Source organism: Colius striatus, chromosome 25 (genome assembly GCF_028858725.1).
Source record: "Colius striatus isolate bColStr4 chromosome 25, bColStr4.1.hap1, whole genome shotgun sequence".
NCBI classification, from domain to species: Eukaryota; Metazoa; Chordata; class Aves; order Coliiformes; family Coliidae; genus Colius; species Colius striatus.
The window spans coordinates 1,901,403-1,928,786 of NC_084783.1; the positions used below are offsets into that span (position 1 = coordinate 1,901,403).

A 27,384-nucleotide genomic window follows, 5' to 3' on the forward strand; every position below is an offset into this window, starting at 1 on the left:
CAAGCTTCCTCTCCTGCTCTCTTGCTATCAAACCTCATTCAATCCAGTTGTAAGTGAAAAATAATCATTTGGATAAGTGAAAACCCACATGACATTGTGCTTACAGGTACACGAGTGGGATGGGCTCTCTCGACATGTAAAAACTCTTCCAGCTGTGAGCTCCCACGACTACTTTAACAATCATGCTCACAATTCACATAGGCTTTAGAATGCTCTGTCTGTAACTGGATGTGGCCAAAAAGTCTGGAATGCTGCTGTGGTTACACTTACCTGCCATCAGGATCATAAGGCCTCCTCATGGCAGAGCGTCGCTCCTGTTCATAGCGCAGCTGCTCCTGCTGACGCCGCAGCTCTTCCCTCTCCCGCTGGATTCGCTCCTGCTCTCGTCTCCTCTCCTGCTCTATGTGCATTCTTTCTCTCTCCAGCCTCTCCCTCTCCAAACGCTCTCTGTCAAGACGCTGCCTTTGAAATTCAAGGCGCTCTCTCTCCCTCTGGAGCCTCTGTCTTTCGTCCCTCTCATGAATAGCTTGAAGGCGTTGTTCTCGCTCACGCCTCTCTCTCTCTCTAGTGGAATAAAAGATATTTTGTTGTCAAATTGAGAATCTGAAGTCTAAGCTCTGTTGCTTCTTTGTTTTGGGTGGTTTCCTCCTTGCTTCTTTGAAAACAGTCCACACAGATGAAAGAAATAAGGATAAGCATTCTGCAGAAGTAACACTGCATCTACTCTGAAAAAGCTTTCACAGAGCGCTGTGTGTCCTGTGACAGGAACCTGACACACGAACTTTAATGTCAGGAACCTGACACATGAACTTTAACGTCAGGAACCTGACAGGTGAAGTTCTAGGGTAAAACTAAGTACAGAAATTCAGATCTGATCAAGTGGAACACGAGACCTGAAGGCACTTACAGAACTTATTATTTAACAAGAACCTGCCGAAAAGCATAAGCTTCAAATGTGAAAACCTTTGTAATTTGGCATTAGGACATTGTACCAATCAATCTGAGGTACCAATGTTGGAAGGCCAGCATGACACTACTTTGCAACCTGCTCAAAACACAGAGAAGGGAAGTAAAACCAAGTGCAGAGCCGAGCTGGGCAGACTCACCGGCGTCTTTCCGTTTCCCTGATTTCTCGCTCCCTCTGTCGCTGTCGTTCCCGTTCCCGCTGCTCTTTGATTTTATCAAATGATAAGATGTCTTGCTTTTCTTTGCTCTCTGATTTACGATCCTGGCTTTTTGTACTCTTGAGTTAAATCAAAACAATACATTAGCAGCTAAAATTCCTAGGCCTACCTCATGCCAACCTGAACAACAGACTATCGTACTTTCCCAGAGGTAAATAAAGGTGCAGTTCCAGAGATAAGTAGGTCAGGGAAAAGTTCTCTGACTTTGGCTCCAGCTTCTAAGCAGTTTAAATATATTTAACTGCTAGGGGCACATGATCTGACTTGCACCAGTGGCAAATGATACACTGCTTTAAAGGTCACTGGTCACCACACTCCACACTTAGGGCAACACATCATCACCTTCACAACATGTTCATATTGCAACTCCAAGTAGGTCAGTAGTGATCAAAACTATAAAGAAGGTGAGTAAAAGCACTTAGAGTATCACTACCACCATGATGCTTTCTACTAAGTGATAAAAGGATAACTGCTTCAAATACTCATGTTGAAAAGACCCTTCAACTATAGACATATCAATCTATTTGACACCTATTTTTACACAGAGACTTCTCTGAAAGTTGTACTTACCCTCTCTTTTGATGTAGAAGTCTTCACGCTAATCACTGGTTCCCCTTTAGATTTATCCATCACCACTGTCCTTTCGGTCCCTCGACTCGCTACAAAACAAAATACATTTGAGAATAAACACAATTAAAGGCCTTCAAAAAGTCTTGCAAGATTTAAAGCCATGGAGACACTAAGCAGTAAATGTTATTTTATTGAGGTTTGGAATAAATCAGGGAAGAAAACATTTCAGATTTCAATAGCTAGCAAGATTTAGCCATGTTGGGGATGGGGTCAGTAAAGCTACTGCAAAATTAGTGTTTTCTGGCAGGGATGAGCTAGAAGAAAGCAAATTTAATGTCTTTCCTCTGCAAGATACATCCCTTTGGCACAGCTTAAACCAAAAGAAAAGACAAGCAGACTCACACTGTGTCAGGTCTTAACCCAGCAATACTTCCATAAAATTCAGAGCTGCCACTTGATGTATTTCAAGTCCAGTAATTACAAAAACTCTGTTGCTAACTCATTGGCATTCTAAGTCAGGAAAAAGTTTGCAAGGTATTTTGTGGTGGTGGGTTTTGTTCACTAGGAAAAGCTCCATGTTACTCATTACACTTCACAGTCTTTTCTACTGAATTATGAATCACATCCAATACCAACACTGAGGTTTGCAGAAGCTGAAGTCTTCTAACCACCCTTGATTCTGAAGTTTATGCTTGTTTTTCCATTTTCTACTTAGCTGATAAAGCAAATGTCTTTGTGTGCAAAGCAGAAGCTTTATCACAGTTGCTTTTATTCTCTGTACCATTTTTTAAATTAGTTTAAAACAAGTACTGGTGAAAACATTTCTGAAAGGCAGCTAGAATTACCTGATTTGCTTGCCCTAGATCTATCAGAGGATCCAGCTTTTTGGTCATCTTTGTCTTTTCCTTCTTTGTCATCTCTTCCATCTTTTTCTGATTTCTTAGCATCATCTTTTTTGTCACTCTTCTCCTCCTTCTTAATACCTGAAGACCTACAGGTAAACTTTGTTTTAATAGAGAATCTAATAACCAGTGTTGTGTAGCCACTCTGACAAAGTCAACCACATAAAAAACCCACCTCAAAAGAAAACAGAACCACCACAAACCACCCCAAAAACTCTCAAAACAAAGCTCTCAAAAACCTCACTCAATTGGCTCAAGACGATGCATACTTGTATGCAAACAATACTAATCTAAAGCTGACCAAAAGTGAGAAACACAATCCTCCTGAGTATTTGGAGACTACCAAGTCTTCTCTCTAAGTCAAGTTTGTGCTTAGGACAGGGGTAAAAAGGCTCACCCAGGTAGAGCTCTAATTTCTCTTCCAAAAGCAATAAACCACTTGAAAAACAAATGCTGAAATACCACTCACTAACTGTGCAAACAGGCTAAATCCTACAAACACTTGTCAGTTAGAGCAGACCAAGTCAGAGAAGGAATGGTTCTGATAACAATGGTTTAATCTAGAAACAAGTTGCTTGGGTATCTCCTGTTACAACTGACAAGTTTTGACAGTAAAACAAGAGCCCTGTATTTCTAAATAGGACAAATTAAGATGCACTTAAGGCTTTAGATGACCAATTTCAATTTTTCAAGCATCACTCCTACTTGAGATGCAGGATGAAGCAGCAAATTGAGAGTTATTAGTTAATGTTCACTCTGGTCCCGTGGTTGCATTTCAAAATAGTGGCCTCTAGACATATAAAAATAAGAAAAGACACTTTACTTCTCAGATTTGGACTCTGAAGAATGGTGCCTGTCTTTTTCCTTCCTTGCTTCACCTTCCTTTTTGTCTGAAGGCTTCTTCCCAGCTGGTTCATTCTTTGCCTGTAATTTTAGCCAGAAATATTTTTATAACAAGGAGACAGGCATTCAACTTGCAGACTTTTATTTCCCTTACACTGTCATGGAACAGCTGCTACTTACCTTTTCCACAGAAATCATTTTTCCATGCAGCTCTGTTCTGTGGAGATGATTAATGCACTTAGTGGCTTCTTCAGACGTTGACATAGTAACGAAGCCGTAGCAGCGAGAACCAGGACTGCGAGCATTTGTCACAACTTTCGCACCGACAACCTTTAGGGGACAGCAAGAAAACCAACCCCATTAAAACATGCCTGTGTTTGTGAATCTGTTGCCAAATAAATCCTAACTTCAGACAATCTTCTTTATGAAGTATTCTGCTTTCAAATACAGAGTTTCTGTATGAAATCTCCATGAAGCTGTCTCCTTTCTTCTGTATCCAGTAACTAATCTTCACATTTTAATGCCCTACAATACCTCTTTACTGCTTTCACTGCTCTGTACTTAGTAAGAGTTAAGGTGTGGGTGATATCACAAGATCTCTTTACAAGTAGGATCTTTGGCTTCTAAACTGGGATTAACCTCTCTAGATCCATTTATGTAGTTTAACAGGTTTTTAAACCATTCAACTTTCTTGTGTTGCTGGTGAAATGAAGTGCTCAGCACACTCAGTTACTCATCAGGAAAAATGTGAGCTAAAGCTAAGGTCACCCTTTTAAATGAGAAAGTGCCTTTACACATCCACTACATACCTTTCCATACTTGCTGAAAAGATTCTTCAAGTCTGTAGCCCTAGTAGAGGATGAAAGTCCACTAACCCACAGATTTCTGCCAGAACCACTACCAGCACGGCCTAAGGAACAGAGCAAAAACACCACCAAGATCCATAAAAGACTGTGCAGCACAAGAATGCAACACTGAAAGGAAATCAACTGCTCTAGAAACACTGTATTTATTCATAAACCTCCTCAAATGCAGTTTCAGTTCTGCCTCTTCCAATCACTCAAACTCAGACACACTGCAGTCTGTAAAATATGAACTTATGAACTCCACACGATGTGCATGAGTAGAGTCTTCCTAAGTTTTCATCTACATGTTGTCTCCCTACACTTCAATCACATTTTTGAGAATTACAAAGTATTAAAAGTCAATTCACAAGAGATTTCCCTTCTCTTAAATGTGGCTGGTTAATAAGGTTACAGAAGTTACACAAAATGAGATTTCCAACAACTGATTTTCACCAAATTACCACAGTGTAAACCTGCAGATTTAGGGACTGTTGGGATTTTGTAGATAAATCCTGGTCTTGCTGGTACTTATCACCATCCATGAAGCCAGTGGGACTCCAATGGAACTACTACAGTGAAGATATACATTTGCTTGCAAATTAAGTCATAAATGATATGGAATGCAAGAAAAGCAGGTTAAAAAGGGAGTAAACTATTACACCATTCACTCCTTTGTATGTTACTAAAACTGACTCACAAGTAATGATTGTATTTGCCCCAGTAACAATTTCTTTTTAAAAGAAACATACCTTTCTCATCTTTTGAAATGGTCTTTGCATCTCTGTCCTCCTCAACAGGGCTAAAGACAAAACACCACGTTATTCAACCGAGCACGTGCAAGAATGTTAATTCTAGATTGTGCACTAACATGGGAATACCTACCAGAAAATTAGTTCTGAAATAAACACTATCTTTGCAAATTTATAGAAGAGTGACAGGAAATATGGGATTCACATCCCTAAACGGACAATTCTGGTTTGCAGATGACAGAAATAAGAGTAATTTTAGAAAACAACCTTTGAAGGTTGAGGAAGGAAAGAAATGAAACCCTCTGTGGTTAAAAAAAAAAAGACAAAAAGAAAACAACTTATCTGCACATGGAGAAATAAAACAGGCTCTTTAGGAACAGGCTACAATTTCATCAGTCTCGGTGGCCAATTGAAGGAAACAGCTTATTCGCATCACTTAACGACCCATGAAAACAAGATAGCATCTGGTCTATAACGGAGAAAAAACAAACCTCTTTTTCTGATCAGCGCCCTCACTGGCTGAGGACTCTTTAGTGGCAGGGGATTCCTCTGAAATAGCTTTGTCTTCTGTTTGCTTGCCATCTTCTTTGCTATCTTGGCCTTCGGGACCCGCGCCTTTTTCCGCCGGTTCCCCACTAGAGGCTTCCAGGCCTTGGGAGCGTTTGCTACTCTGATCGCTTGGGCTCTCTACTACTAAAGAGTCAGAGTCCGGCTTCTCTTCCTCTATTGTCTGTTCACTTGTCTCCCCTCCTTTTGCTACAACTAAACGCTTTGCTTCCTTCCTTGCCATAGCTTGTGCCGATTTGCTGTCCAAATCTAAAGCCTCTTCCTCCAACTGAGCGGCAGCAAGAGCGTCCTCTTCCTCCGCCAGCCTCTTGCCTGGCACCACGTTACTTGCTTCCTGTGCATGCGGCCGCTCCGCTTCGGAAGTTTCTTCGTTAAGTACTTCAGATTTACAAGTTTCCCCCAAAATGTCGAGTATTTTCTCATTTTCTACGGATTTAACAGGAATAGAATGGCACAAGATTTAATCACCAGGGAAATACAGCAATCACAAATGTGGAACTGGCATGGCTGCCACACTAACACCAAGAGAACTTCTAAGCTACACAGAGATTGGAAAACCCTAGTGTACATCGTGTGAAAACTTTCACTACGCTAACTGCTGTCTCACAAACTACCAAACCAGCCCTACAATGGTAACAGGGAAGAAAAAGGGACCCCACAGATTTAACAACAACCTTCTGGCTGATCCTTCACATTCTTCATCAAATGGTTCAGCTCTGTTTCTTCTCTAGTTAGCTTCCAGAGTCCGAGATGCTTAACTGAACGTATCAAGGCATTGAGAGTTCATTTCCAAATTTCTGTGAAGTTCTTTTAGCAGACAGTCCAACATGAGAACTGGGCATCTTCTGATGGTGCACAAGTCTGTTTGCAGTCCAGAAAGTGAGTAAATTCTGTAGAACATTCCTGTGGTGACAGTGTGCTCCTTCTTCTGCAATCCAGCCGCTCTTTCTTTTCTGTACTGTACCAAAGCTTTGTATTACCTACGCTCCTGTATTTATATTCATACAACTAGGGTACAGTGTGATATCACAAGATCTGTTTTCAGAACCTTTACATCTTTAAGGCTCATTTCCTTACCTCCACTGTAGGCAATGGTTCTATGGAACCATTTCATCACATGAAATTCATGTTTTCAAAAAGCAGTTAATGACAGATCTGGTGATATGACTGGGTTTCCAATCTCTATGACCCTGCATGACCTGGACTGTGCACCATAAGAATGTACACTACAGTAATGCATTTAAAAAAACTAACAACCAGGGACACAAAAAAAATTCAGAAGTGTTTCAGCACACAGGACTTTTTCTTTTTCTTCAAACAAAATAAAAGCAACAAAACAAAAAAAGAACAAAAAGAACCAACAAAACCACAAAACAAAAAAACCTCAGTACCTGGCTCCAAAGGTAACTCTTCAAGTTCCTGCGGTGAAAAAGATGAAAAAAAGGAGAAATGTCAGTATTTATCAAGTCATGACACTATTCTGAATTACACTTCTCACCCCCCAAGCCCAAGAGGGGAGAATCTACAGGAAGAATTAATATACTCCAGCCTGCTTCAGCTTTTAAAACGTTGAATTTTAAGTATGTTTCTCCCAAGGTTTAACATTAATCTTCATGTTGCCCCATCTCTAGAGTTGAGTTTACACAGTCTGTTTTCTGAAAGTAGAATCAGAAACACCAGCTTCCCCTGGAGCTACAAGTGTCCTTAACTTACAACAAGTGATCTGGAAACAAGGCCAATACCTCAGGAATAGATCAGTTTCAGCTTTCTTGTCAACATGGGATACCTACACTTTCAATGGAAGTTAAATACAATGTAAGGCACTGAGTTGCTTTGTACAAAAGACATCCATTCTACCACCCAAAATCAGTTAGATGCATACAGATGACCAGACAGGTATCATTGTCCATATGATTAAATCAGAAAGGCTTATTATTTGCTGAATAAGAATGCAACTGTGTGCTACCTGTACATATACATCATACAGTTCAGATGGCATATATTATGCTCTTCTGTTTGAAAAGAAAAATTGGTTACCATTTACCTTTATTACAGTTAAATCAGATGAAGAAGCATCTAAACTGTTTCCAACATCTTCAACCTCCACCTTCAAAGTGTAAACAGAAGAGATTTTGTTATCTCTACAAGAATTGTCTTGTTAATGATACCTGAATGAGAAATCAAAGTTTTTATTACCACTAGCAACTGATATTAAGCAAAGAAATCTAGCATCCAAAAGAACCAGTAAGGGTGAAAACTGAACAGTGCTCCCCACGCCTCTTCCTGATCCCCACCAAGCAAATAAGCTTTTCCATTGCCTCTCAAAGGGCCAGCTCCAACAGCAAACTTTCCCTTACTCTTTCCCTCTCATTTATAGCAACAACACAGAGCCTAAAAGGCTTGTCAACTGTTTACCGATAAAACAAGATGACCTGGTCTCTGGATGTTCACTCACTGAAAGACACTGCTTTATGGGTATTTATATTTGACTTGTGGGAGGCTGTGACACGCTTAGGTTCAGGGAGTTAAGCTTAATTCTGCATCTCTAAGATTTGATGAGGCGAAACACCCAACTTTAGAAGTTTGTATCATCAATCTGGACTAAAACATGCACACAAAACAAAGAGCTGTACTTCCCTATTAAATGGGGAAGAAATAACTATCTTCATATGCTTTGTTGCACATTTCAGGAGATAAACACTTGACTCAGGGGAAAAAAAACATCTTCTGGCCCAAATGGACAATGTTATATAAGCAGTGAAACAGCCAGAGGAACACAGAAAGCCAACATACAAATACTTTCAACAACTGAGTAACTAAGAGATTCTATCTTAACAGGAAAATAATCTAGAATATAGTTCCCAGAAAGCTACTGCTCAACTGCAGAGAAGCAAATAAGGCTACAGCATTTACACACCTCACGTGTCCTCCTGAATAAAGATATGAGAATGGGAGTGTGAACATGAGATGAAGTAGAGAGTTCCAAGCATGATTAAAACAAGAGCTTTCTGAATTACTATTAACTAATGATGTGTGTACAAACAACATCTAAGCATTTCAAAATCAAGACTGCTATTTCCACAAACGTGTAAAAGAAAAAGCAATGACCATGAGAATTGGTAGAGCCCCAAGTTGATTCAAATGTTCTTTAGCTACTGTTTTGCTATTTAATTTAAAAAAAAAAGAATAAAGGAAAACTGCATCTGATGCCACACACGAGAGATGCATACCATCACTACTGGTATTTCTCTTGATTCTTCTTTAATTTCAGAAAATTGTGGGGATGCCTTCAAGTTACCTACAGCATATTCTGTAGGCTGATCTGGAAGTTCTTTCACTTCTGCATCAGCATTTTCTTTACTATCAGACAGTGAGTCAAGAATATTATCAGCACTGTAATCCTCTGTGCAATCTACCGCATTGCCATTATCTATTTCAGCTTCATCTAACACACTAATATCCATCATGTCAATATCTTGCAAGTTATCCAAACTTGCTTCAATATCCTCCTGTAAAAAGAAAAAAAGTATATATAATAGTCATTGTAACTTGGAGGCAATGCTATCATTACTTTGCTTCAAACACACAGTGTCATGTACCTGTCCATCTCCCGAATCCTCTTCCAGGCCGTTATCTTCTACTCCCTCTTCATCTGCTCTACGTCCTAACAACATTATGATCATTAGAATGAAAATGTAACCTTCAAGTTGTATGTTTTTTCATCAGAGCTGGTATTCCATTCAGTTTAGTTATCTGCTTCTTCCTTATTTTTTACAACTGAGTGTTCAAATACCATCCCAGTTTAGTAACTGACAAACATTGTTCAAGTAACATTGTGCCCAGAACACTTGGCTCAGCTGTGACTGCAGTAATTTATCATCTCAACCTTCCATTTTCCAGACATTTAGTAGAAGGAAAAAGAAAGAAAAATAGCAACCAGACAGAAAACCCAACACAAAACAATGAAAAATGCCCACTCTGCACATAAGCTCAGTGCTGCCTTCACCAGCTGCATTTACTGACAACTCACAGAGCTAAGTAGTTGCTTCATCTTTTATGAATGTTATTAACTCAAAAACTACAAAGGCATTACAATAAAAAAAAGGAGAAAGGGGTTCTAGAGCTAAAGGAATGTCTCATCTATTTCCATCTCAACATTAGAAGTGCTACGACACACAGAAGGTACTTTTCCAAGCCTTGAAAATGAGTGTGGCCACCAGAGCCCTCTTTTACCCACAGCTGTGACTTTTGTTCTCTTCCCAGTGAGGATCTCATATTTTAGTTTGCAAGGAAATGTAGTATCACTCCAAATTGGATGAAAGGACAAAAATCCGGGTCAAATGAATTAGTTGGAGAAATATTTGAGCTTCATCTCACAAATTTACATTTTAGGTAAATAAATCTTAATAATTTAAACCCTTTATCTAAACTAGTCATCCTGTTAATGAATAGAGAAGTATGTGTCAATGATATTTGATTACTAGACGATCAAACTGTGCTAATTAAGCAGTTTACTTTTCAAAAATAAGGATTATGTAAGATATCAGATATTCACCATTAGGAAAATCATGCACTGGGAAAGCCTTAAAAACATACTGACAGCTGGTCTTCAGGAGAGAAAATGGAAACTATGAGCTATGAAGCATAAGCCTAAAACACTACAGAGGTTACTCTGAATTTGCTAAAAACTCTGCACTTCTACCTCCATAAATCCCACTGTATTTTTCAAAAGTAAAGGTAGAGTCATGCAAAAACCCAACTATCTATTTTGAAAACAGGGCTTCAGCATTCCTTAGTAATTCCTGCTCCAAAACTCAGGGAACTCTGAGAACAAACCAACAGATCCTTTGAATAGACCAAACTCTGCCTTATTAATTCTTAATAGTTCTGTGAGTGGCTGGTAAGATTAATACTGTATCAACCACCCCTAGAAACCTGAGCATGAATGTGGGAAGAGTACGGCATTCAAATTCAGAACCACTGAACAGAAGATCCAAGTACACTTAATTTCTCCCAGAGAACCAGTTTTAGCCAAATCTGGCTCAGGGAAGTAATACCAGCTGTAGCTTTGGGACTAGAAAACTGTCAGCAACAGTTCCAAAATTAAACCAAGCATTTTTCTAAAAGGAAAAGCAGACTTCCTAAAAAAAGATTAGCAAGGTTCCATTTCATGGGTAGAAGTTGCTAGACAATGCAAGGGGGACAGGATGGAGATCCTCTCTAACCGCCCTGTACCTTTGCTGCTTCTTTTTGGAGTTTTCTTCATGATATTTTCTGAAATCACTGGAATTTCATCAGGATTCCCCCCTTCCTCCTCAATAGCCTATTAAAGGGAAAAGATAGACAGATATCAAGACAGACATAAATATTCCATTTGTGCATTTCTGATGAGTTTAAGGGCTAGACATCAGAGGCAGAAACGAGATTCTAGCACTTTGAATTAGACAGCAGCAACTTGAATACACCAATCAAATACCATCTGATCAAAGCAATAAGCACATAGGAAACATTAACACGTTGGTGTAAAGTTTCTGGAAAGCAGTCAGCAGCATAATCTAGACAAAGAAAGAAACCCAAACAAATAAAGTCGATCCTACAGCGTTTGCAACAATGCACGGATACCCGGGGCGCTGCAAGACTAAGAACCTCGGCTCTAGGACACAGCAAGGACCAGTTCAACTAAGGCGCTTCACATGCTACTAACATACCACACCTTTTGAGGAGGATGCAGTGCACAGGCTACCAGCTAGAAAGCCAGAATAAAAACATCAGTACGCAGCGAGAAGCCTCGTAGACAGTGTATAGAACCGTAAATCCAGGAGCTCAGTGCGTGGCGGAAAGCCCAGCGACGCATGAGCCCAGCGCATGAGACACTTCGGCCGAGTGCCACGGCGGACAGGCTGTGCCGGGCAAGGCTGGGAAACCCGAGCGGGGCTCGCTGCGTACATGGAATCGCCAAGCACTCACAAATACACGCCAGGGCTACTACATGAGACTGGCTACGTTACGGGCGAGCCAAGTGACGGCCAAATACGGGGCTGCTCTCGCCAGGCACCACGGAACGCTGGCGCCGGGCCCGGCGGGCTCCGCGGGACCCCTCTCAGCGCCCGGCCCCTGCTCCCCACAGCCCCGGCCCCTGCTCCCCACAGCCCCCGGCCCCTGCTCCCCACAGCCCCCGGCCCCTGCTCCCCACAGCCCCCGGCCCCTCCGCTCCACGGCCGTTTGGCGCCATTTTCCTCAGCGCTGCCTGAGGGGAGCTGGAACGGGGGGAGGGTGGCGGGGTCGCACACGCGACAGTTACAGCACCCCCTCAGGGCAGCCCCAGCGCGTCTCCCCGCTCACCTTCCTCAGCCGCTCCATCAGAACGCTCTTGTTGCCGCCGCTGTCTAAGTTACGGCGTTTGAGCTCGGCCCGCAGGTCGATGACTCGCAGCTCGCTCAGCCGCCGCCGGTTTTCTGACGACTCCGACCCGGACGCTCCCGCCGCAGCCAGAGACGCAGATTCTCCCTGCCCTGCCACCGACGGACTCTCAGCCATGGGGGCCGTCGCTTCGGCTGGCGAGCAAGGTTAAACAAACAACAGCGGAAAACCCGCAGCTGCAGTACAAAATGGTGGCAAACCCGAGACGCACTAAAGAGAACAGGGGGGAGGGGGGGGAAAGGCAAAGCCCCGCAGCCCGCACGCGCGCTGACCCCGCGTCCCGCAGCGCTCCCGCGCACGCGCACACCGACGGCCTCGCGCGGGGACGGGCCGGAGCCGCTGCGCACTCGCACTAAAATCCCTCCGCCCGCCTGAGGGAGGGACGGCTCCGCCGCACTCAGTCCCTTCGGCCGGACGCATGCGCCGGAGTCCGCGAGCCGTCCCCAGGCGCGGGACACGCCGCGTGCGCCTGCGCAGAACTTGTCATCCCCGGTCGGGTCCAGGCACCGCCTTCCCCCTCCCTCCTGCTCGTCGTCGCTTCTCTCTCCGAGCCTGCGCGTAGCTGGGTTTTATTTTGTTCCCCCCCCCTTCCCCTCGGTGCGTCTTGGCCTCCCCACCATTTTGTGCCGTGATCGCAAGGTTAGCTGCCTGATCGTGCCGCGTTCTTCCCGTGCGTCCGGGTTTGAGGCGGAATACCGAAGGGGCCTTGATGGCGGAGAGTCAATCAGCGGCCGGGCTGGGGGACTTCACATCCCTTGGTGGAGCCGCGGCTCTCGGCTTAGAACCCGAAACGCGGCGGCTGAGCGAGCTGCGAGTCATCGACCTGCGGGCCGAGCTCAAACGCCGTAACTTAGACAGCGGCGGCAACAAGAGCGTTCTGATGGAGCGGCTGAGGAAGGTGAGGCGCAAACCCGGCGGGAGAGGGGGCGGGGGAGGTGTCATACGGGTCCTTTGTCACCGGCCTCAGGGCCCTTGGCGCATGCGCGCTCGGCGCCCGGCCCGGCGGAGGCCCTGAGGGGAGCGCGGGCAGCGCGGCGCCGGCCCCTCACCGCTCCGCTCCTCAGCGCCGGCCCCGGGCAGCCGCCGCTCTCCGTCAGCACCAGCGCTCCCCGCTCCTCGCTCTGCGGTTGAGCCGTTGCCTTTGCGGGCCTCGCCGCTGCGCTGGGTCCTGCCGCCGCCCCGAAGCCTCCAGCGGAGAGCCGCGCCGCCGCCCGCACCTCAGCCGTTCTTTTGGAGTGCTCTGATTTTACCTGTTGATACACACCCGTCCTTACCCGATTGCCTCTCCCAGTCCTAAGCATATACACACACACTCCCCTCTCTCTTCTCTTGCCTCCTTTGTGTGCACTTTACCTGATTACATCTCTCCCGCTTGTCTGGGACATATTTTCACTGACTTCCCAGAGACCAGAACAGCATAGTCAGTCCTGAACCTTTTATGAGTTCTAATAGGACTGCACGGTGTTAAAAAAACAGTAGGATGTGCTTCCTATAGCAGTCTCATTTTTGTACAGTTATAGTGGGTCTCTCTCAGTTTTATCCAGTTAAAGTACTTACCCAATGTGTAGGGAGCCTTGTTCACAGATGAAGGGAACTTTGCTCCTCAATCATAGCTTCATTTGGGGTTGTGTTACAACACTGTGCCATGCAGTGTTTCTAAGAGCTGATGTGGCTGCCTGGCTGTATGACCTGAATTAAGGTGAGACACTAATGTTTCCATCTGACAGTTTAACCCTAGTAGGCAGCTAAGTGCCATGTGGCTGCTCACCTGCCTCCTTACACTCATCAGGATGTGAAGGGTAAAAATGAGAGAATACTCATGGATCAAGATTAAGACAGTTTAATACTTCTTTTAAAATAAAAGGGGAAAAAAAACCCAGACCAACAGAGAGGAGGGAAAGAGGAAAAAAACACCTAAGAAAAGCAAGTAATGTAAAAGAAAATAATTTCTCTCTGTCGACCAACTAATGCTCAGCCAGTCCCCATGGAATGTCAGCTCACCCCAAGTAATGTCAGCCCCACCAGCTTCAAGCCTCACTAGTTTTGTCGCTAGGCACAGCATCATATGGTAGAGAATATTCCTTTGGTCATTGGGGGTCAGCTGTCCCTGATGTGTCTTCTCCCAGCTTGTTGTACATCCCCAGCCTGCTCGCAGGCAGGCCTGGATGAGAAGCAGAAAAGACTTTGATGCTATGTAAGCTCTGCTCAGCAATAACTTGACAAAAAACCTAACACATCCTTATGTTATCAGTGCTGTTCTCAGCACAAATCCAAAACAAAACCCCATACAAGCTACTGTGAAGATATTTAATTCTGTCCCATCTAAACCCAGTACAAATGCCCAGCAAGCAACAGTGCAATAGATGTCATACTGCTGTCTCTGACAGGCCATTGAGGATGAAGGAGGAGATCCCGATGAAATTCCTGTGGCCTCAGAACTGACCAACAAGAGAACACCAAAAAGAACAGGCAAAGGTATGGAGTCTAGAAAAATACAGATAATTTGTTTCCATGTAGCTAGAACTTAGTATACAGTGTTGATTTCTTCTGTTTCTTTGGTTTAAAAAGAAGTGCTTTTTCACTCATGGAAAACAGTGAAACTGTTGCATTAGGGAATGATAACAAGTTTAAATAGTATGATGCCTTCAGTTAGCAAGTCTTGCATAGGAACCCTTGAACATCCATCATCATTGGGGTACCTTTTTAGACAGGAGAAGTTAGAGTGGGAATAACCAGAGCCATTGTTGTACAAATAACAAATGTGTATAACTTTTGTTAGTGTCCATTTTCATTTTATAACTGTTGTTTTGAAAATAAACCATTCTAAAGTAGTTCATTAGTGATTTAAGTCTATTTTGTTTCAAAACCATTAAATATTGTGAGGGCCCTGTTACATGTGGTTTATTTGAATTGCTCATAGCCAGTTCTTAAAAGATACTTTCTGAAACTTACTCTTAAGCTGCTTCCTTTAAAGTAATGGGGTAAAAATAGAGAAAGAGCAGTTGGGTTTGGGCAGTGATACAAGCTTGCTGGTAACAGATGGGCCTAAATGTGATCTGTGCGTCCAAGGTCTTAAAGATTAAATCAGTTTAATTGTTTCATTATTTAAAAGGTAAGAGGGGGGGTTTTTTGTAACAATGATAGAGTGTTTCTTTTGCACAGCACTCCTTCCTAGATAGTGTTATCTTTTTAGGTATTGAAGTGTTGTGCAATGAGAGGACTGTAGCTGTGCTACTTCTTGTTCATGCTCATTCTCTTTGCTTGTATGGAGTGGCCAGTTGTCCTCTGTTCAGACTTAGACTTCTGAATCAGGGTCTTAATGATTATTAGTTGGAACGAACTCAATGTTAAAGAGATAATTCAGCAAAGAATAGATGTGTTATGAAATTCACTTCCATTACAATATTTTTAGGAAGGAAACCAGAAGAAGAAGGTATTGAAGACAATGGACTAGAAGAAAACTCTAGGGATGGACAAGTGAGTGAAATTGTTTGCTGTTAGTAGGAATATGCATCATTTAAGCCAGAATAAATACACATCTGCCCTTTCTCTTTCTGTAGGAGGATATTGAGGCAAGTCTGGATACCTTGCAAGATATTGACATGATGGATATTAGTGTTTTAGATGAAGCTGAAATAGACAACGGCAGTGCTGTAGACTGTGGAGAAGACTATAGTCCAGATAATATTCTCGACTCTCTATCTGATAATAAAGACAGTGTTGAAGCAGAAATGAAAGAACTTCCAGATCAGCTAACAGAAAATGAGGTAAGCAGTGTTTGCACATTTTCAGAAGCTGTTTCATGAGTATACAGGCATGCAAACAGGTTTTATTTCAGTGTAACAGAGTCTAGGACATGAACGTGATATGGATTCTGTTTCACATTAACAGCTGTCCTGTCCTGCTCTTTAAGTGGTAAATGTTTTTGAACCAGTGAGAGTCTTGAAATGTTCACAGTGGACAGGTCACAGTTGTCTTTCCCTTGCAGTAACATTTTTGTTTGCTGTGAAGAAGCCTGAAATTCAAAGTAATGTATTAACAGCAGTGTTCTCCCTTCCCATTGATATGTGGTTTTTGTAATATACACCCAACTATGGAGAGAGAAAGAGAGAGAAAGAAACATATTTTCAACTTGCAGATAACTTGGAAATCTTTTCTGCAGAAATAAAGCTCTGGTTTAAAGAATTTACAACATTCAGTTTTCTCATAGAGACTAGTAAAACAAGAAAATCTTTACATATTGTGTATTGCCCTGCTCTGACATTGCCAGGCTGATTTAGTTTTGAGAACAACTTGCAATGTCTTTTACAGACAGAACAGTCGCCTGCTACTCAATGAACAGGGTAATTGATTATATTCCCTCCCCAAATATTATCCTTCCTTGGATCCTTGTGGTGGGGTTTTTTTTATGTTAGGCTTTTCACTCCCCAAACTGAATGTATTCTCCTTCCTTGCCTCTTTATGTGGTTTCTTTATTTTAGGCCTGTGGTGTCTGTCTCAACTTTTTATCATTTACTTTGTGAAAACAGAGGTATTGCAACAACATGCAGTTAACCTGAAAGGCAATTTTCTGGTGTTCTGTAAATTAGAGCTGTTATGAATCGTGTAACCAACTGAGCTTTGGTTGAGTCTTACCATCAGCTCTTAAGGAAGGAAGACTTTGTGGATATATTTTGGTTTTGGAAAAGTAGAAGCTTAAGTCAGCTTCATTTCTAACTCCTGTTTTTTCCAGTTAGAAACTAAAGTAGTTAATAAGTAGTAAAATTGAAAGGCATGTACTACAGAAATGTGAAATAAATTTCCTCTCTAAATAAGAGTAACTTTGAAAAAGAAAATGCATGTTGGAAGGAAAATGAAAGGTAACTGGAGAAGGATGCTTAACCATCAAGAATATTTCTGTGTTGCCCCTCGTTCTTGGGTCACAAGCTGAAGTAACAATTGAGATCTGTCAAAATACCAGGAAACATTTGTCATATCATTGCTAGGGGAAATGGAATACAGTTGTACTTGTCCATGAGCTGACATTACTTTTTGTAAGAAATGCTGTAATACCTTTTTTACTCTTTTAGGAAGATTATGATGAAATTGAAAACAGTTTAGATGCCTCTTCTTCTGATTTAATTGAAATGAAGGTAAATTGAAAATGTGGCTCTCTTTCAGACTGTTATTATTGGTATTTGCTCTGTGCTCATGCTACAGAAAGGAAAACATGACCATAATATTAAATTGAAACAGAATCCAACACATAAGTGATCTTGCTCAGAATACAGTCTGTCAAATGAGAATACCTTGTGTTTCTTCCCTGCTTTCCAGTCATCTGTCAAGACTTCATTTGCTTTTGTGGCAAATAAAAATTGCCTTGTAGTGTTGATTTCTTCTTTCTCCTGCTGATTATATCAAGTAGTAGCTGGGTTTGGATTTCACTTTGCAGTTGGTGTAGTACTCAAAGATACTCTTTAACATTCCAAGTTAGATACAAGAATGCAATTGAGGCTGATAATTTTGTTTGGCTTTAATGTGCCAGAAAAATTGCTTCTATGAAATACTCATTTCCAGTGGGGGGAAAAAAGTGCTAAATGTAGCAAATGAATTTGTGCAGTTTTCAGTCATGGGATGGGGTGGGGGGTTGCTGTTTTCTCTGCTCCAAAACTTTATAAAATCCTCATTTTGTGTTTATTTTCCCCAACAGAAAATGGAGAAGCTACACTTGGATCCAGGTACTGTTAAAGAAAAACATATTCTTGTCTTTTCAACTAATACTTTTTAAACCATTAACTATTAAAAAAGCCCAAGCAAACAAACATAATTTACATTATTTTGATGATGGAAAATCCAGATCATGCAGGGTCATAGAGATTGGAAACCCAATCATATCCCCAGATCTGTGAAGTGATGCTTGTCATCTTTGAAATATTTCCAGTGAAATGAAATGGTTTAAAAACCTGTTAAACAACATAAATGGATCTAGAGAAGTTAATCCCAGTTTAAAAACTAAAGATTCTACTTGTAAACAGATCTTGTGATATCACACACACCTTAACTCTGTTACAAAGAGAGAGCAGTGAAAGCAGTAAAGAGGTATTGTAGGGCATTAAGATGTAAAGATTAGTTACTGGATACAGAAGAAAGAAGACAGTTTCTTCATGGAAATTTCATACAGATACTTTTCACTTTCTGGACTGCAAAACACACTCATGCACCATCAGAAGATGCCCAGTTCTCATGTTGGACTGTCTGCTAAAAGAATTTCACAGAAAGTTAAAAATTGAACTCTCAGTGCCTTGATACGTTCAGTTAAGCATCTCGGACTCTGGAAGCTAACTAGAGAAGAAACAGAGCTGAACCATTTGATGAAGAATGTGAAGGATCAGCCAGAAGGTTGTTGTTAAATCTGTGGGGTCCCTTTTCTTCCCTGTTACCATTGTAGGGCTGGTTTGGTAGTTTGTGAGACAGCAGTTAGCGTAGTGAAAGTTTTCACACGGTGTACACTAGGGTTTTCCAATCTCTGTGTAGCTTAGAAGTTCTCTTGGTGTTAGTGTGGCAGCCATGCCAGTTCCACATTTGTGATTGCTGTATTTCCCTGGTGATTAAATCTTGTGCCATTCTATTCCTGTTAAATCCGTAGAAAATGAGAAAATACTCGACATTTTGGGGGAAACTTGTAAATCTGAAGTACTTAACGAAGAAACTTCCGAAGCGGAGCGGCCGCATGCACAGGAAGCAAGTAACGTGGTGCCAGGCAAGAGGCTGGCGGAGGAAGAGGACGCTCTTGCTGCCGCTCAGTTGGAGGAAGAGGCTTTAGATTTGGACAGCAAATCGGCACAAGCTATGGCAAGGAAGGAAGCAAAGCGTTTAGTTGTAGCAAAAGGAGGGGAGACAAGTGAACAGACAATAGAGGAAGAGAAGCCGGACTCTGACTCTTTAGTAGTAGAGAGCCCAAGCGATCAGAGTAGCAAACGCTCCCAAGGCCTGGAAGCCTCTAGTGGGGAACCGGCGGAAAAAGGCGCGGGTCCCGAAGGCCAAGATAGCAAAGAAGATGGCAAGCAAACAGAAGACAAAGCTAATTCAGAGGAATCCCCTGCCACTAAAGAGTCCTCAGCCAGTGAGGGCGCTGATCAGAAAAAGAGGTTTGTTTTTTCTCCGTTATAGACCAGATGCTATCTTGTTTTCATGGGTCGTTAAGTGATGCGAATAAGCTGTTTCCTTCAATTGGCCACCGAGACTGATGAAATTGTAGCCTGTTCCTAAAGAGCCTGTTTTATTTCTCCATGTGCAGATAAGTTGTTTTCTTTTTGTCTTTTTTTTTTAACCACAGAGGGTTTCATTTCTTTCCTTCCTCAACCTTCAAAGGTTGTTTTCTAAAATTACTCTTATTTGTAAACATCTTCCTACTATAAGTCTGTTTAAGAATCTGACTTCATTATTTCTTGTCAGATTTCTTAAATCAAGCATACAAAGGTGTGTTTTCATTTGCAACATATTTTCTGGTAGGTATTTCATTTTAGCATTTTTCATCATTTATAGTTTTGTCACTTTTCTTTCTGACTTGAATAACGTGGTGTTTTGTCTTTAGCCCTGTTGAGGAGGACAGAGATGCAAAGATAATCTCAAAGGATGAGAAAGGTATGTTTCTTTTAAAAAATACAACTTTAGTGAGTGATTGGAGAAAGTGCTTTTGTATTGGATGGATGGTATTTCAATGGAAAAGCATTGGAATCCCTGCAGATGTTCACATTTGTTTAAATTGTTTTCTGGCTTAGTGAACAACACAGGGGAGAGGCAGCTACTTGGTTATGTCACTTTCTGCATGCAGAGCAAAGCACTTGAGCCAGAAGAAAAGTACAGAACTATATACAAGTCACTTCTGACTCATACATTGCTATTTCTACACCTGTATGAAAGGGTGTTATTTAGGATGAGGAGTTTTCCATGTTCCATGCATTCATTACGAGAGCTGTATTAGTAAGAGTATACAAAAATAAATTGATGAGCTCTTGAGTCTGGTGGGTTTGACAGTAGATGTTTGCAGATCTGAAAGATGTCTCCATGTTGAGGGTTGACTCTCAACACCTCTATCACCTTAGTTTATAAGGTAGTGAAGATTTGATAGTCCCAGTCTTGGAAGTGCAGTACCACTGCAGAAGCAGGGAAGGCCAAAACTGGAGATGTTAAGATGGATCAAACTTTATTCAAAAAAGACATGAACATAGTTTAAATAATAAAAACATTGTCAGTAAAAGAGAAGAAAGTGCTCATTTTCCCCTTTCTCCAAGATGCTAGTGCCTGTGTAACTGCAGGCAGCTGTTTAAAAATCCTTGTGTGGAGCAAAAGCATCAAAGCTTATGGCTCAGCTCTTTGAAACACCAAGACAATGGTGTTCTCTCTTGTATCTCTCTTGTGTTTATACTTATGACACACCTTTGTCCATGCAGTTCTTGAGAGATGACAGGTACACATAGTCTGCTTCATACAAAAGACCTCTTTCTTTTTTAGAGATTGGCACAAATGATTGCAGGCTTCCCTAGGGAACTTGTAGAAATACTAACAACAACATTTGCAGTGCTAAGCTCATGGTTGAGACAATGACAAGAATCATCATCAAGTAAGAAATGGAAAGACACCCAGTTAAAGTAGCATTTTGTAAAGGTTCTAGAAGAAATAGCTCCTCTCAGTGAAAGCAGTTCTGAGAAATTCCATATAGTACCAAAAAACCCACCCTAAACCAAGGCAGATGGTTTGGAAACAGATATTTAAAATGAAAGCTGCATCAGTCCTTTCATTTAAGCCTTGGAATTGAACACTATGAATACTGGCAAAAAGGATGGTAAAAACATTTCAAAGGAGACTGGAAACAGTATCCCTGTGTAAGTTCTTCAGGCTGAAATGCAAACACTAAACCTTGGAGTTCGACTCAGACACTTTTTAATTAGAAATGTGGGGTTTTCAGACTTTATCATAGTCTGAAGACATTCATTTACAACATTACCTGTCCAGTTTAGATGCCATATCGGATGTGTGTGTTCTGTAGTACTGTATAGTTAAAGAGCACTAGTTTTTTCCTGACTTCTGTAACTGAAGTCACATGTTTTACACCTCAACTGTGGAATCTGTGTGGGCAGAAATAAGAGAGACATTTTTTGCTTTCTTTATGGTAAATGTCTTTCCTTGAGAGGTGCAGTTCATCTGCATGTCATCATCATTCCTGTAGAGTCAAGGAGATAAGGAGGGCAAGACATAAGCATACATGGGTACTAACAGTTCCCGCAGCTCTAGCAGGTCGTCTTTCTTCTCCTGTAAGTGCAGAGTCACTGGGATCTGTCCAGGCACATTCTGAAGAGCCACAGTTACTTCAGAGAGTCCCGAGTCCAGTCACTTTCTTGAAGAATGACATAACAGACCTGTTGCATGTATTAAAGCTTGTAGTTCCATCTGAAAGTTCTTAGACTTGTAATACTACTTGCCTTCAGAAATATCAGTTGTGTGGGGAGAGTGTTACACATTGCAATTTATTTGCTCTATGATTTAAGGAGATAAAAGATGTGTGTAAGTGCTCCTTCTAAATTCAAAAACAGTTGTTGAAATGATGAGGATTTGGGGTATGTTTTGGTTTTGTTTGTTTGTTTTCCTAATTAGGTCGCACAGCTAGCGGTTCTGGTAGGAACTTTTGGGTGAGTGGGCTGGCTTCCACTACCAGAGCTACAGATCTGAAGAATCTGTTCAGCAAATATGGGAAGGTAAGGGTTTGGTTGGGTTGGGCTGGGGTTTTTTTCACTTGAAACTCTCTTAATAAGATTTCTTAAGCTCCTGGCACTGAAAATACCAATGAAAGGAATCAAATTATCAAAAATATTGTGGCTTATCGAGGACAAAAATTGCTGAAGTACACGTTGAGTGATTACTGTTTTATCTGCCACTTGCTTCCAAACAAATAGACAAATCCTGTGCTGTGTTCACTCACTAGAAACCCACAGTCAGCAGTGAATTTAACACCATTTGGCTCCCATCTATTGATTCAGCTTTTGTAGTGCTGCATTAGCTACAGAAGCTTGGCTGGCTCCAAGCTATGCTCCTTTTTGATTTCTTAACCTTTTAAAAATAGAAGTTTCCTGAATGATGATGGACAGAAATAAAACAGGGTAGAAACAGAGCTTGTACTTTTTGCTGCTAGATGTCAGGCACTTGTTACAGTGAGTGTGATACCTCTTTGTTTTGGAAAGGTGGTGGGTGCAAAAGTGGTCACCAACGCTCGCAGTCCTGGTGCTCGCTGTTACGGCTTTGTGACAATGTCTACAGCTGAGGAAGCAACCAAATGTATTACTCATCTCCACAAAACAGAGTTGCATGGGAAAATAATCTCTGTTGAAAAAGTGAGTACTGATCCTCAAAGATATTCCATTACCACGACATTGTACAAAATGATTGAGACCACATTCTCAGCTGATGATGTGCAAAACAAATTTCAGGCAAAAAATGAACCTGCTGGGAAGAAGCCGGGGGAAAAAAAAGAGAACGAAGCAAGGAAAGAAACAGCCAGTGAGAGGTACTGTTCTCAAAGTGCTCTGTGCAAAGGTGTTTTGCTGTTCTTCAGTCTGTGTTGATTTGTCAGGAAAAACAAAATGGCAGAAAGGAATTCTTTAGCAAACATTCAGGAGTGATAGATGCATTTCCCCAACTCCCACTACAGATAAACTGCTGCTGATGTTGAGGTTCTGTTGTGTGCTTTAAGGGAGGCACTGGAACGTTGCATTTTCAAGCATACCTTTTAATTGAACTACACTTGGTTTTTAGTAAAGATTGTGGTGCTTTCAGGTCATAAATCTACAGAAAGGCCATTTGAGAATTTTCATCAGTGTGCCACTGTTTTGTTGTTCATTTTTTCTGTCATTGGCATAGGCCTTTCTCAGGTGGCTGTGGTCACAGACAGTTAAAGATCAGTTGTCCAAGCAGCTGTTTCCAGCACAGATTCCTCTTCAGCGCTGTGGCTTTCCTCTAGCATTACTGAAAGTAGCTGAAAAAGTCACTTAAGAGAATGAATAAGACACTAAGTCCTTTGCTTTTATTATGTTCTTGAGGCCTAACTCCTATTAGGTGCTATTTGCTGAGAAGTTTTTTGCCTTTATCTCACCTAATTGCCTAACAAAAATAGTTCACTTCATAATTGTCTCGTTGGGTAAGAAACTCAGTGGGCATTATGAGCATGGTGGTGTGAATTTTCTTTTTGCCTCCAGTTGAGATACCTGAATCATGGCCAAGTTTTTATAACAACTGCACAGAATGGTCTGATTGTCTTATTTTATGGTGTAGGAAGTTCTAGAAGGAAATCTAATTATGACTGTCTTACCACACCAGAATTGTACTTTGTTGCTGTGTTGCTAGCATTCTCCTTTACATTTTCTTCTCTCTTACTCTATATTAGTCTAATCTATGTCACTATCTACCTATAGATCTGGCAGTGCTAAAAGGGATGAGAAATCTGACCAAAAAGATGATCCTAAAAAGACAGAAGACAAAGATGAAAAGGAAAAAAAGGATAAAGATGAACTGAAGTCTGGTTCATCAGATCAATCTAAAACTAAGTCAGGTAACTTGGCTACTTTGCTTTTCAGAGAGTACAAGATATGGTGAAGTGTGAATAATTAATTGTAGGTAGTTCTTTCCAAAATAACTGCCAGTGTTCTGGAATTATTTCCAGTTCTAAGTTGAAACTCCAGAAGGTATAAAAAGGCAGAGGGGAGGGTGTTTAACACAACTGGGAAATGAGGGTTAAATGCCTGATGCCATGTTTTAGAGAATACAGCTTCTGGCACAGCAATGAATGATGGTATCTGCTTGGTTTTTACATCTCTTTCCGTCCAACCTCTAATTTGTTTAGGAAGTAAAGGATCAGAGAGAACAGTAGTAATGGATAAATCCAAAGGAGAACCCGTTATCAGCGTGAAAACATCAACTACATCAAAAGACAGAGTAAGTAATGTTTTCTGCATGGGGAACACAATGTGTTGTTTTTCCTCAGAAACAAAGACTGCATCCTGCCAAGCTACACATACCCCACCCATGTCTTGATTAGTAAAATACCTTTCACATGTTTGATACCACATTCAGCAATGAAATCTGCCACACAGCTGCAGCAGTGAAGTGTTGCTGTGGTCATGTGTTGTGTCTGTAACGTTCAAAATCAAACAGCTCTTCTGAACAGTACTGACACCAACCTTTGAGATGTGATCTGTTGGAATGGAAAGGGAGCTTACAGTATTGCTTGTGACAGTTGTCCTTTTATAAATGTACTCCATGAAGTTTCTCTATTTCAATGTTTAATACAGAGCATTAAGAGCCAGGACCGTAAATCAGAGAGCAGAGAGAGACAAGGCATTGTGCCCTTTGACAAAATTAAAGCGCAGCGCAAGCTGAGGGAGGCAGAGCAGCGCCGGTAAGAGCAGCAGTGACGTGCTTTGAATTGACTGTGGTTTTCCACGTTGACTATCATTTCCTTTTAACTAACATGAGTAAGATAAAGCAGAGTTTTGACTTGTTTTTTACTCGTTATTTCTTCTGTGTTTGTGGGTTGCATACCTGCTGAACTGGGAAAGCTCCAATGATTGATCTGTTAATACTAAGGTTGAAATTGTGTTTGAGGGGGAAAAAAAAGCAGTTTGGGATGGGTTTTATTGTTCCATTTTTGTGGTTTAGATGGATAGAAGTATGCTGCTGTGCTTAGCTGAGCATGCATTATAGTAGAGGTGAAATGATAAATCCAAATTTGCCACACGAAGACCAAGAGAAAAGTTGCCTTTTCTGAGATTAAGACCTTGTCCTTCTTGTCCTAGTATTCAAAGTCTCCATAGTCTTTGAAACAAAGCATGAATAGTATTGCTTTAAAATACATTGTGTCATAGAGAAACTTGAGGGGTTTCCAGCAACCCTTCAACGTTTCCACAATCCACCTTTTTAGTTAAGAACCTAATTCAAATATTAAATTGATACATGATAAAGGTAGTAATGGTCATCCTTCAAATGCCTTGTGAAAAATATGACCTGAATTCCATGTTAAAACATTTTCCACACATTACAAAACTTGTGGTGCTTATCTAAACTAGGCTGAATTGGACCTGAACCTTAGTGGGATCCTATTACCCAACAAACTGTTCTGGCTTCTTCAGAGCTGAGTGTTTTGTTTTGAGTTAGAAGAAATGAGCTTGAGGCATTTGGATTCAGATTCTCCTGAGCATACAGGGTTATTTGCCCCAAGAGGTGGGTTTTATGACAGTAGAATTAGCAGTCTCTAAACACAAGTAATTGATGTGCACCCTGAGTGTCTTCCCTCTGTGCCCTCCCTCCCATCTCACTCTTGGCTATAACTCCAAGGAGCCAATGCAAGTTGGCAGTCCCTGTGGTTTTAATTTGCAATACTTCTTTCTCATCTTCATTTTTTTTTCCTTTTTAACTTCCTTTCTTTGCTGAAGTCTTGGATTAATAACCTTTTGTGGCTGTTGCAATAGCACACGCGAGCGGCGGGAGAGACAGCAGCACCTGCAGACTATCCGGGAACGGGAAGAAAGGGAGAGGCTCGAGATTGCTCGGGAGAGGCTGGAAATCGAAAGGCAGCGTCTGGAAAGAGAACGGATGGAAAGAGAGAGGCTAGAAAGGGAACGAATGCACATAGAGCACGAGAGGAGAAGAGAACAGGATCGCATCCAGCGGGAGAGGGAAGAGCTGCGGCGTCAGCACGAGCAGCTGCGCTACGAGCAGGAGCGGCGCTCGGCGTTGAGAAGACCGTATGACATAGATGGCAGGTAAAGGCAGTTCCTGCACCCCCTGAGTGAGGGGAACCTGCTTTAGCAGGGGGTTGGGCTGGAGGAGCTCTGCAGGGCCCTTCCAACCCCCACCTTTCAGGGATTGTGTGATCATGTTTAGTAGCCCCAGTCAAACTAGCCTCTCCAATTTTTCAACTCCCTTTTGAACTTAATTACCCCTCTTCTGGTATGCACAGTTTGGAAGGAGGAAACAATAACAGAACTAACATTTTTTACTAAATTGGACTAAAATGAGTACGTTGTTTCTCCCAGGAGAGATGACCCTTACTGGCCAGAGGCAAAACGAATGGCAATGAACGACAGGTACCATTCAGATTTCAGTCGCCAGGATCGCTTCCATGACTTTGATCACAGAGACCGTGGCCGCTACCAAGACCATTCAATAGACAGGTTGGTATCTTACCTCCACTATCCTGCCTGAAATGGGAAGAGAAGAATGTGTCTGATGCCACCTTTTGCTAACTTCACCGTGTGCTTAGTTTGCATTTTGTGTTTTAAGTGTGGTTCAGTGGCTGTGGACTTTTCTCATGTACAACCATGAAGAGATGTGTACTGTGTTGTGAGTTAAACCTTCTGGCAGGCTTGTTCATACATTTATAGGATTCTGAGAAATCTCTGAATAATATGGTAGGCAACTTAGCATCTTAATGAGAAAATTCTGGCTTATACCTTAGGACTAACTGGGTTTTCCAGGAATCCAAACTATGTCATGGTTTCCATATGTTCCAGCTCTTTGTGCCTTTTGTATTCAATGTTGGCACTAGATGGATGTAGGACTTGTCATCTGTGTTGTTAAGTAAATGGATTTTTATTGACTGCTGTACATTTTACTACCACAGTCTGATTGTTAATTGTCTGCTTGTAGGAGAGATGGATCAAGGACAATGATGGGAGATCGGGATGGACAAGTGAGTTGCTTTGCAAAGCTACAGAAACACTTGAACTTCTTAAAACTTGTTTCTCTGTAAAATTTCAGTAGTTCAAAATGAAATGATGCCTCCCAAAATATGTATTGAAAACCAGACTGGAGTTCTCTTTAAGGTCTGGGCAGTTAAGTGTCCTTTGCCTTTCAGCACTACCCAGATGAACGCCATGGAGGCCCAGACCGTCACTCACGAGACTCTCGGGAAAGCTGGGGCAGCTATGGATCTGACAGAAGAATGAGTGAAAGCAGAGGGATCCCCCCCCAGTCACGGTCAGTGTGGTCACTGGAAATAGGGGTTTTCCTGTGTATCTAAGGAGTGTTTCCCCATGTGCAAGTGGGATGCAGCTTCTGGAAATACAACCCTTTTTTTATATCCAGCGTTCACCTATGAGTCTGTTCTCTGTTGGATGGACTATAAATAGCACTTTCACTTTGCTTTGTGCACCAAAACATGCATCTTGGCATGATTAATTTTTGTTAATGTCTCCATGTTTTCAATTAATTTTACCTGACATTACTATGAAAGCTTGATATTTTCCACTTAGTGTTTCTTCCCCACTTTGTAGTC

General features: G+C 41.7%; 2 protein-coding genes across 7 annotated transcripts in view; one reads left to right on the forward strand and one right to left on the reverse strand.

The window, feature by feature from the left end:
- The window catches only part of LOC104550923 (scaffold attachment factor B1), a 16,344-nt gene extending 3,442 nt beyond the window's left edge, over nucleotides 1–12,902 (reverse strand). For 2 of the 4 annotated variants that reach the window (XR_009820388.1, XR_009820389.1), the window contains exons 1-15: nucleotides 12,003–12,902; nucleotides 10,896–10,983; nucleotides 9,260–9,324; nucleotides 8,891–9,169; nucleotides 7,705–7,767; nucleotides 7,052–7,079; nucleotides 5,585–6,086; nucleotides 5,094–5,143; nucleotides 4,309–4,409; nucleotides 3,680–3,829; nucleotides 3,480–3,580; nucleotides 2,600–2,745; nucleotides 1,755–1,843; nucleotides 1,107–1,243; nucleotides 271–564 (exon numbers count right to left, since the gene is read on the reverse strand). Coding sequence is in view for 2 of the 4 variants with exons in the window: in XM_062014856.1 (XP_061870840.1) it covers nucleotides 271–564; nucleotides 1,107–1,243; nucleotides 1,755–1,843; nucleotides 2,600–2,745; nucleotides 3,480–3,580; nucleotides 3,680–3,829; nucleotides 4,309–4,409; nucleotides 5,094–5,143; nucleotides 5,585–6,086; nucleotides 7,052–7,079; nucleotides 7,705–7,767; nucleotides 8,891–9,169; nucleotides 9,260–9,324; nucleotides 10,896–10,983; nucleotides 12,003–12,197 (2,288 nt within the window). In the remaining 2 variants the exon portion in view is untranslated. The remainder of the gene's footprint in view (nucleotides 1–270; nucleotides 565–1,106; nucleotides 1,244–1,754; nucleotides 1,844–2,599; nucleotides 2,746–3,479; nucleotides 3,581–3,679; nucleotides 3,830–4,308; nucleotides 4,410–5,093; nucleotides 5,144–5,584; nucleotides 6,087–7,051; nucleotides 7,080–7,704; nucleotides 7,768–8,890; nucleotides 9,170–9,259; nucleotides 9,325–10,895; nucleotides 10,984–12,002) is intronic. The other 2 variants (XM_062014856.1, XM_062014855.1) reach the window with 2 other exon arrangements.
- Nucleotides 12,565–27,384, forward strand: part of LOC104561438 (scaffold attachment factor B1) — a 21,270-nt gene continuing 6,450 nt past the window's right edge. For all 3 annotated transcript variants that reach the window (XR_009820391.1, XR_009820390.1, XM_062014857.1), the window contains exons 1-18: nucleotides 12,565–12,978; nucleotides 14,468–14,555; nucleotides 15,493–15,557; nucleotides 15,641–15,847; nucleotides 17,150–17,212; nucleotides 17,770–17,797; nucleotides 18,706–19,207; nucleotides 19,654–19,703; nucleotides 21,714–21,814; nucleotides 22,298–22,447; nucleotides 22,544–22,620; nucleotides 23,525–23,661; nucleotides 23,953–24,044; nucleotides 24,401–24,507; nucleotides 25,577–25,870; nucleotides 26,144–26,281; nucleotides 26,757–26,799; nucleotides 26,965–27,086. Coding sequence is in view for 1 of the 3 variants with exons in the window: in XM_062014857.1 (XP_061870841.1) it covers nucleotides 12,790–12,978; nucleotides 14,468–14,555; nucleotides 15,493–15,557; nucleotides 15,641–15,847; nucleotides 17,150–17,212; nucleotides 17,770–17,797; nucleotides 18,706–19,207; nucleotides 19,654–19,703; nucleotides 21,714–21,814; nucleotides 22,298–22,447; nucleotides 22,544–22,620; nucleotides 23,525–23,661; nucleotides 23,953–24,044; nucleotides 24,401–24,507; nucleotides 25,577–25,870; nucleotides 26,144–26,281; nucleotides 26,757–26,799; nucleotides 26,965–27,086 (2,453 nt within the window). In the remaining 2 variants the exon portion in view is untranslated. The remainder of the gene's footprint in view (nucleotides 12,979–14,467; nucleotides 14,556–15,492; nucleotides 15,558–15,640; nucleotides 15,848–17,149; nucleotides 17,213–17,769; nucleotides 17,798–18,705; nucleotides 19,208–19,653; nucleotides 19,704–21,713; nucleotides 21,815–22,297; nucleotides 22,448–22,543; nucleotides 22,621–23,524; nucleotides 23,662–23,952; nucleotides 24,045–24,400; nucleotides 24,508–25,576; nucleotides 25,871–26,143; nucleotides 26,282–26,756; nucleotides 26,800–26,964; nucleotides 27,087–27,384) is intronic.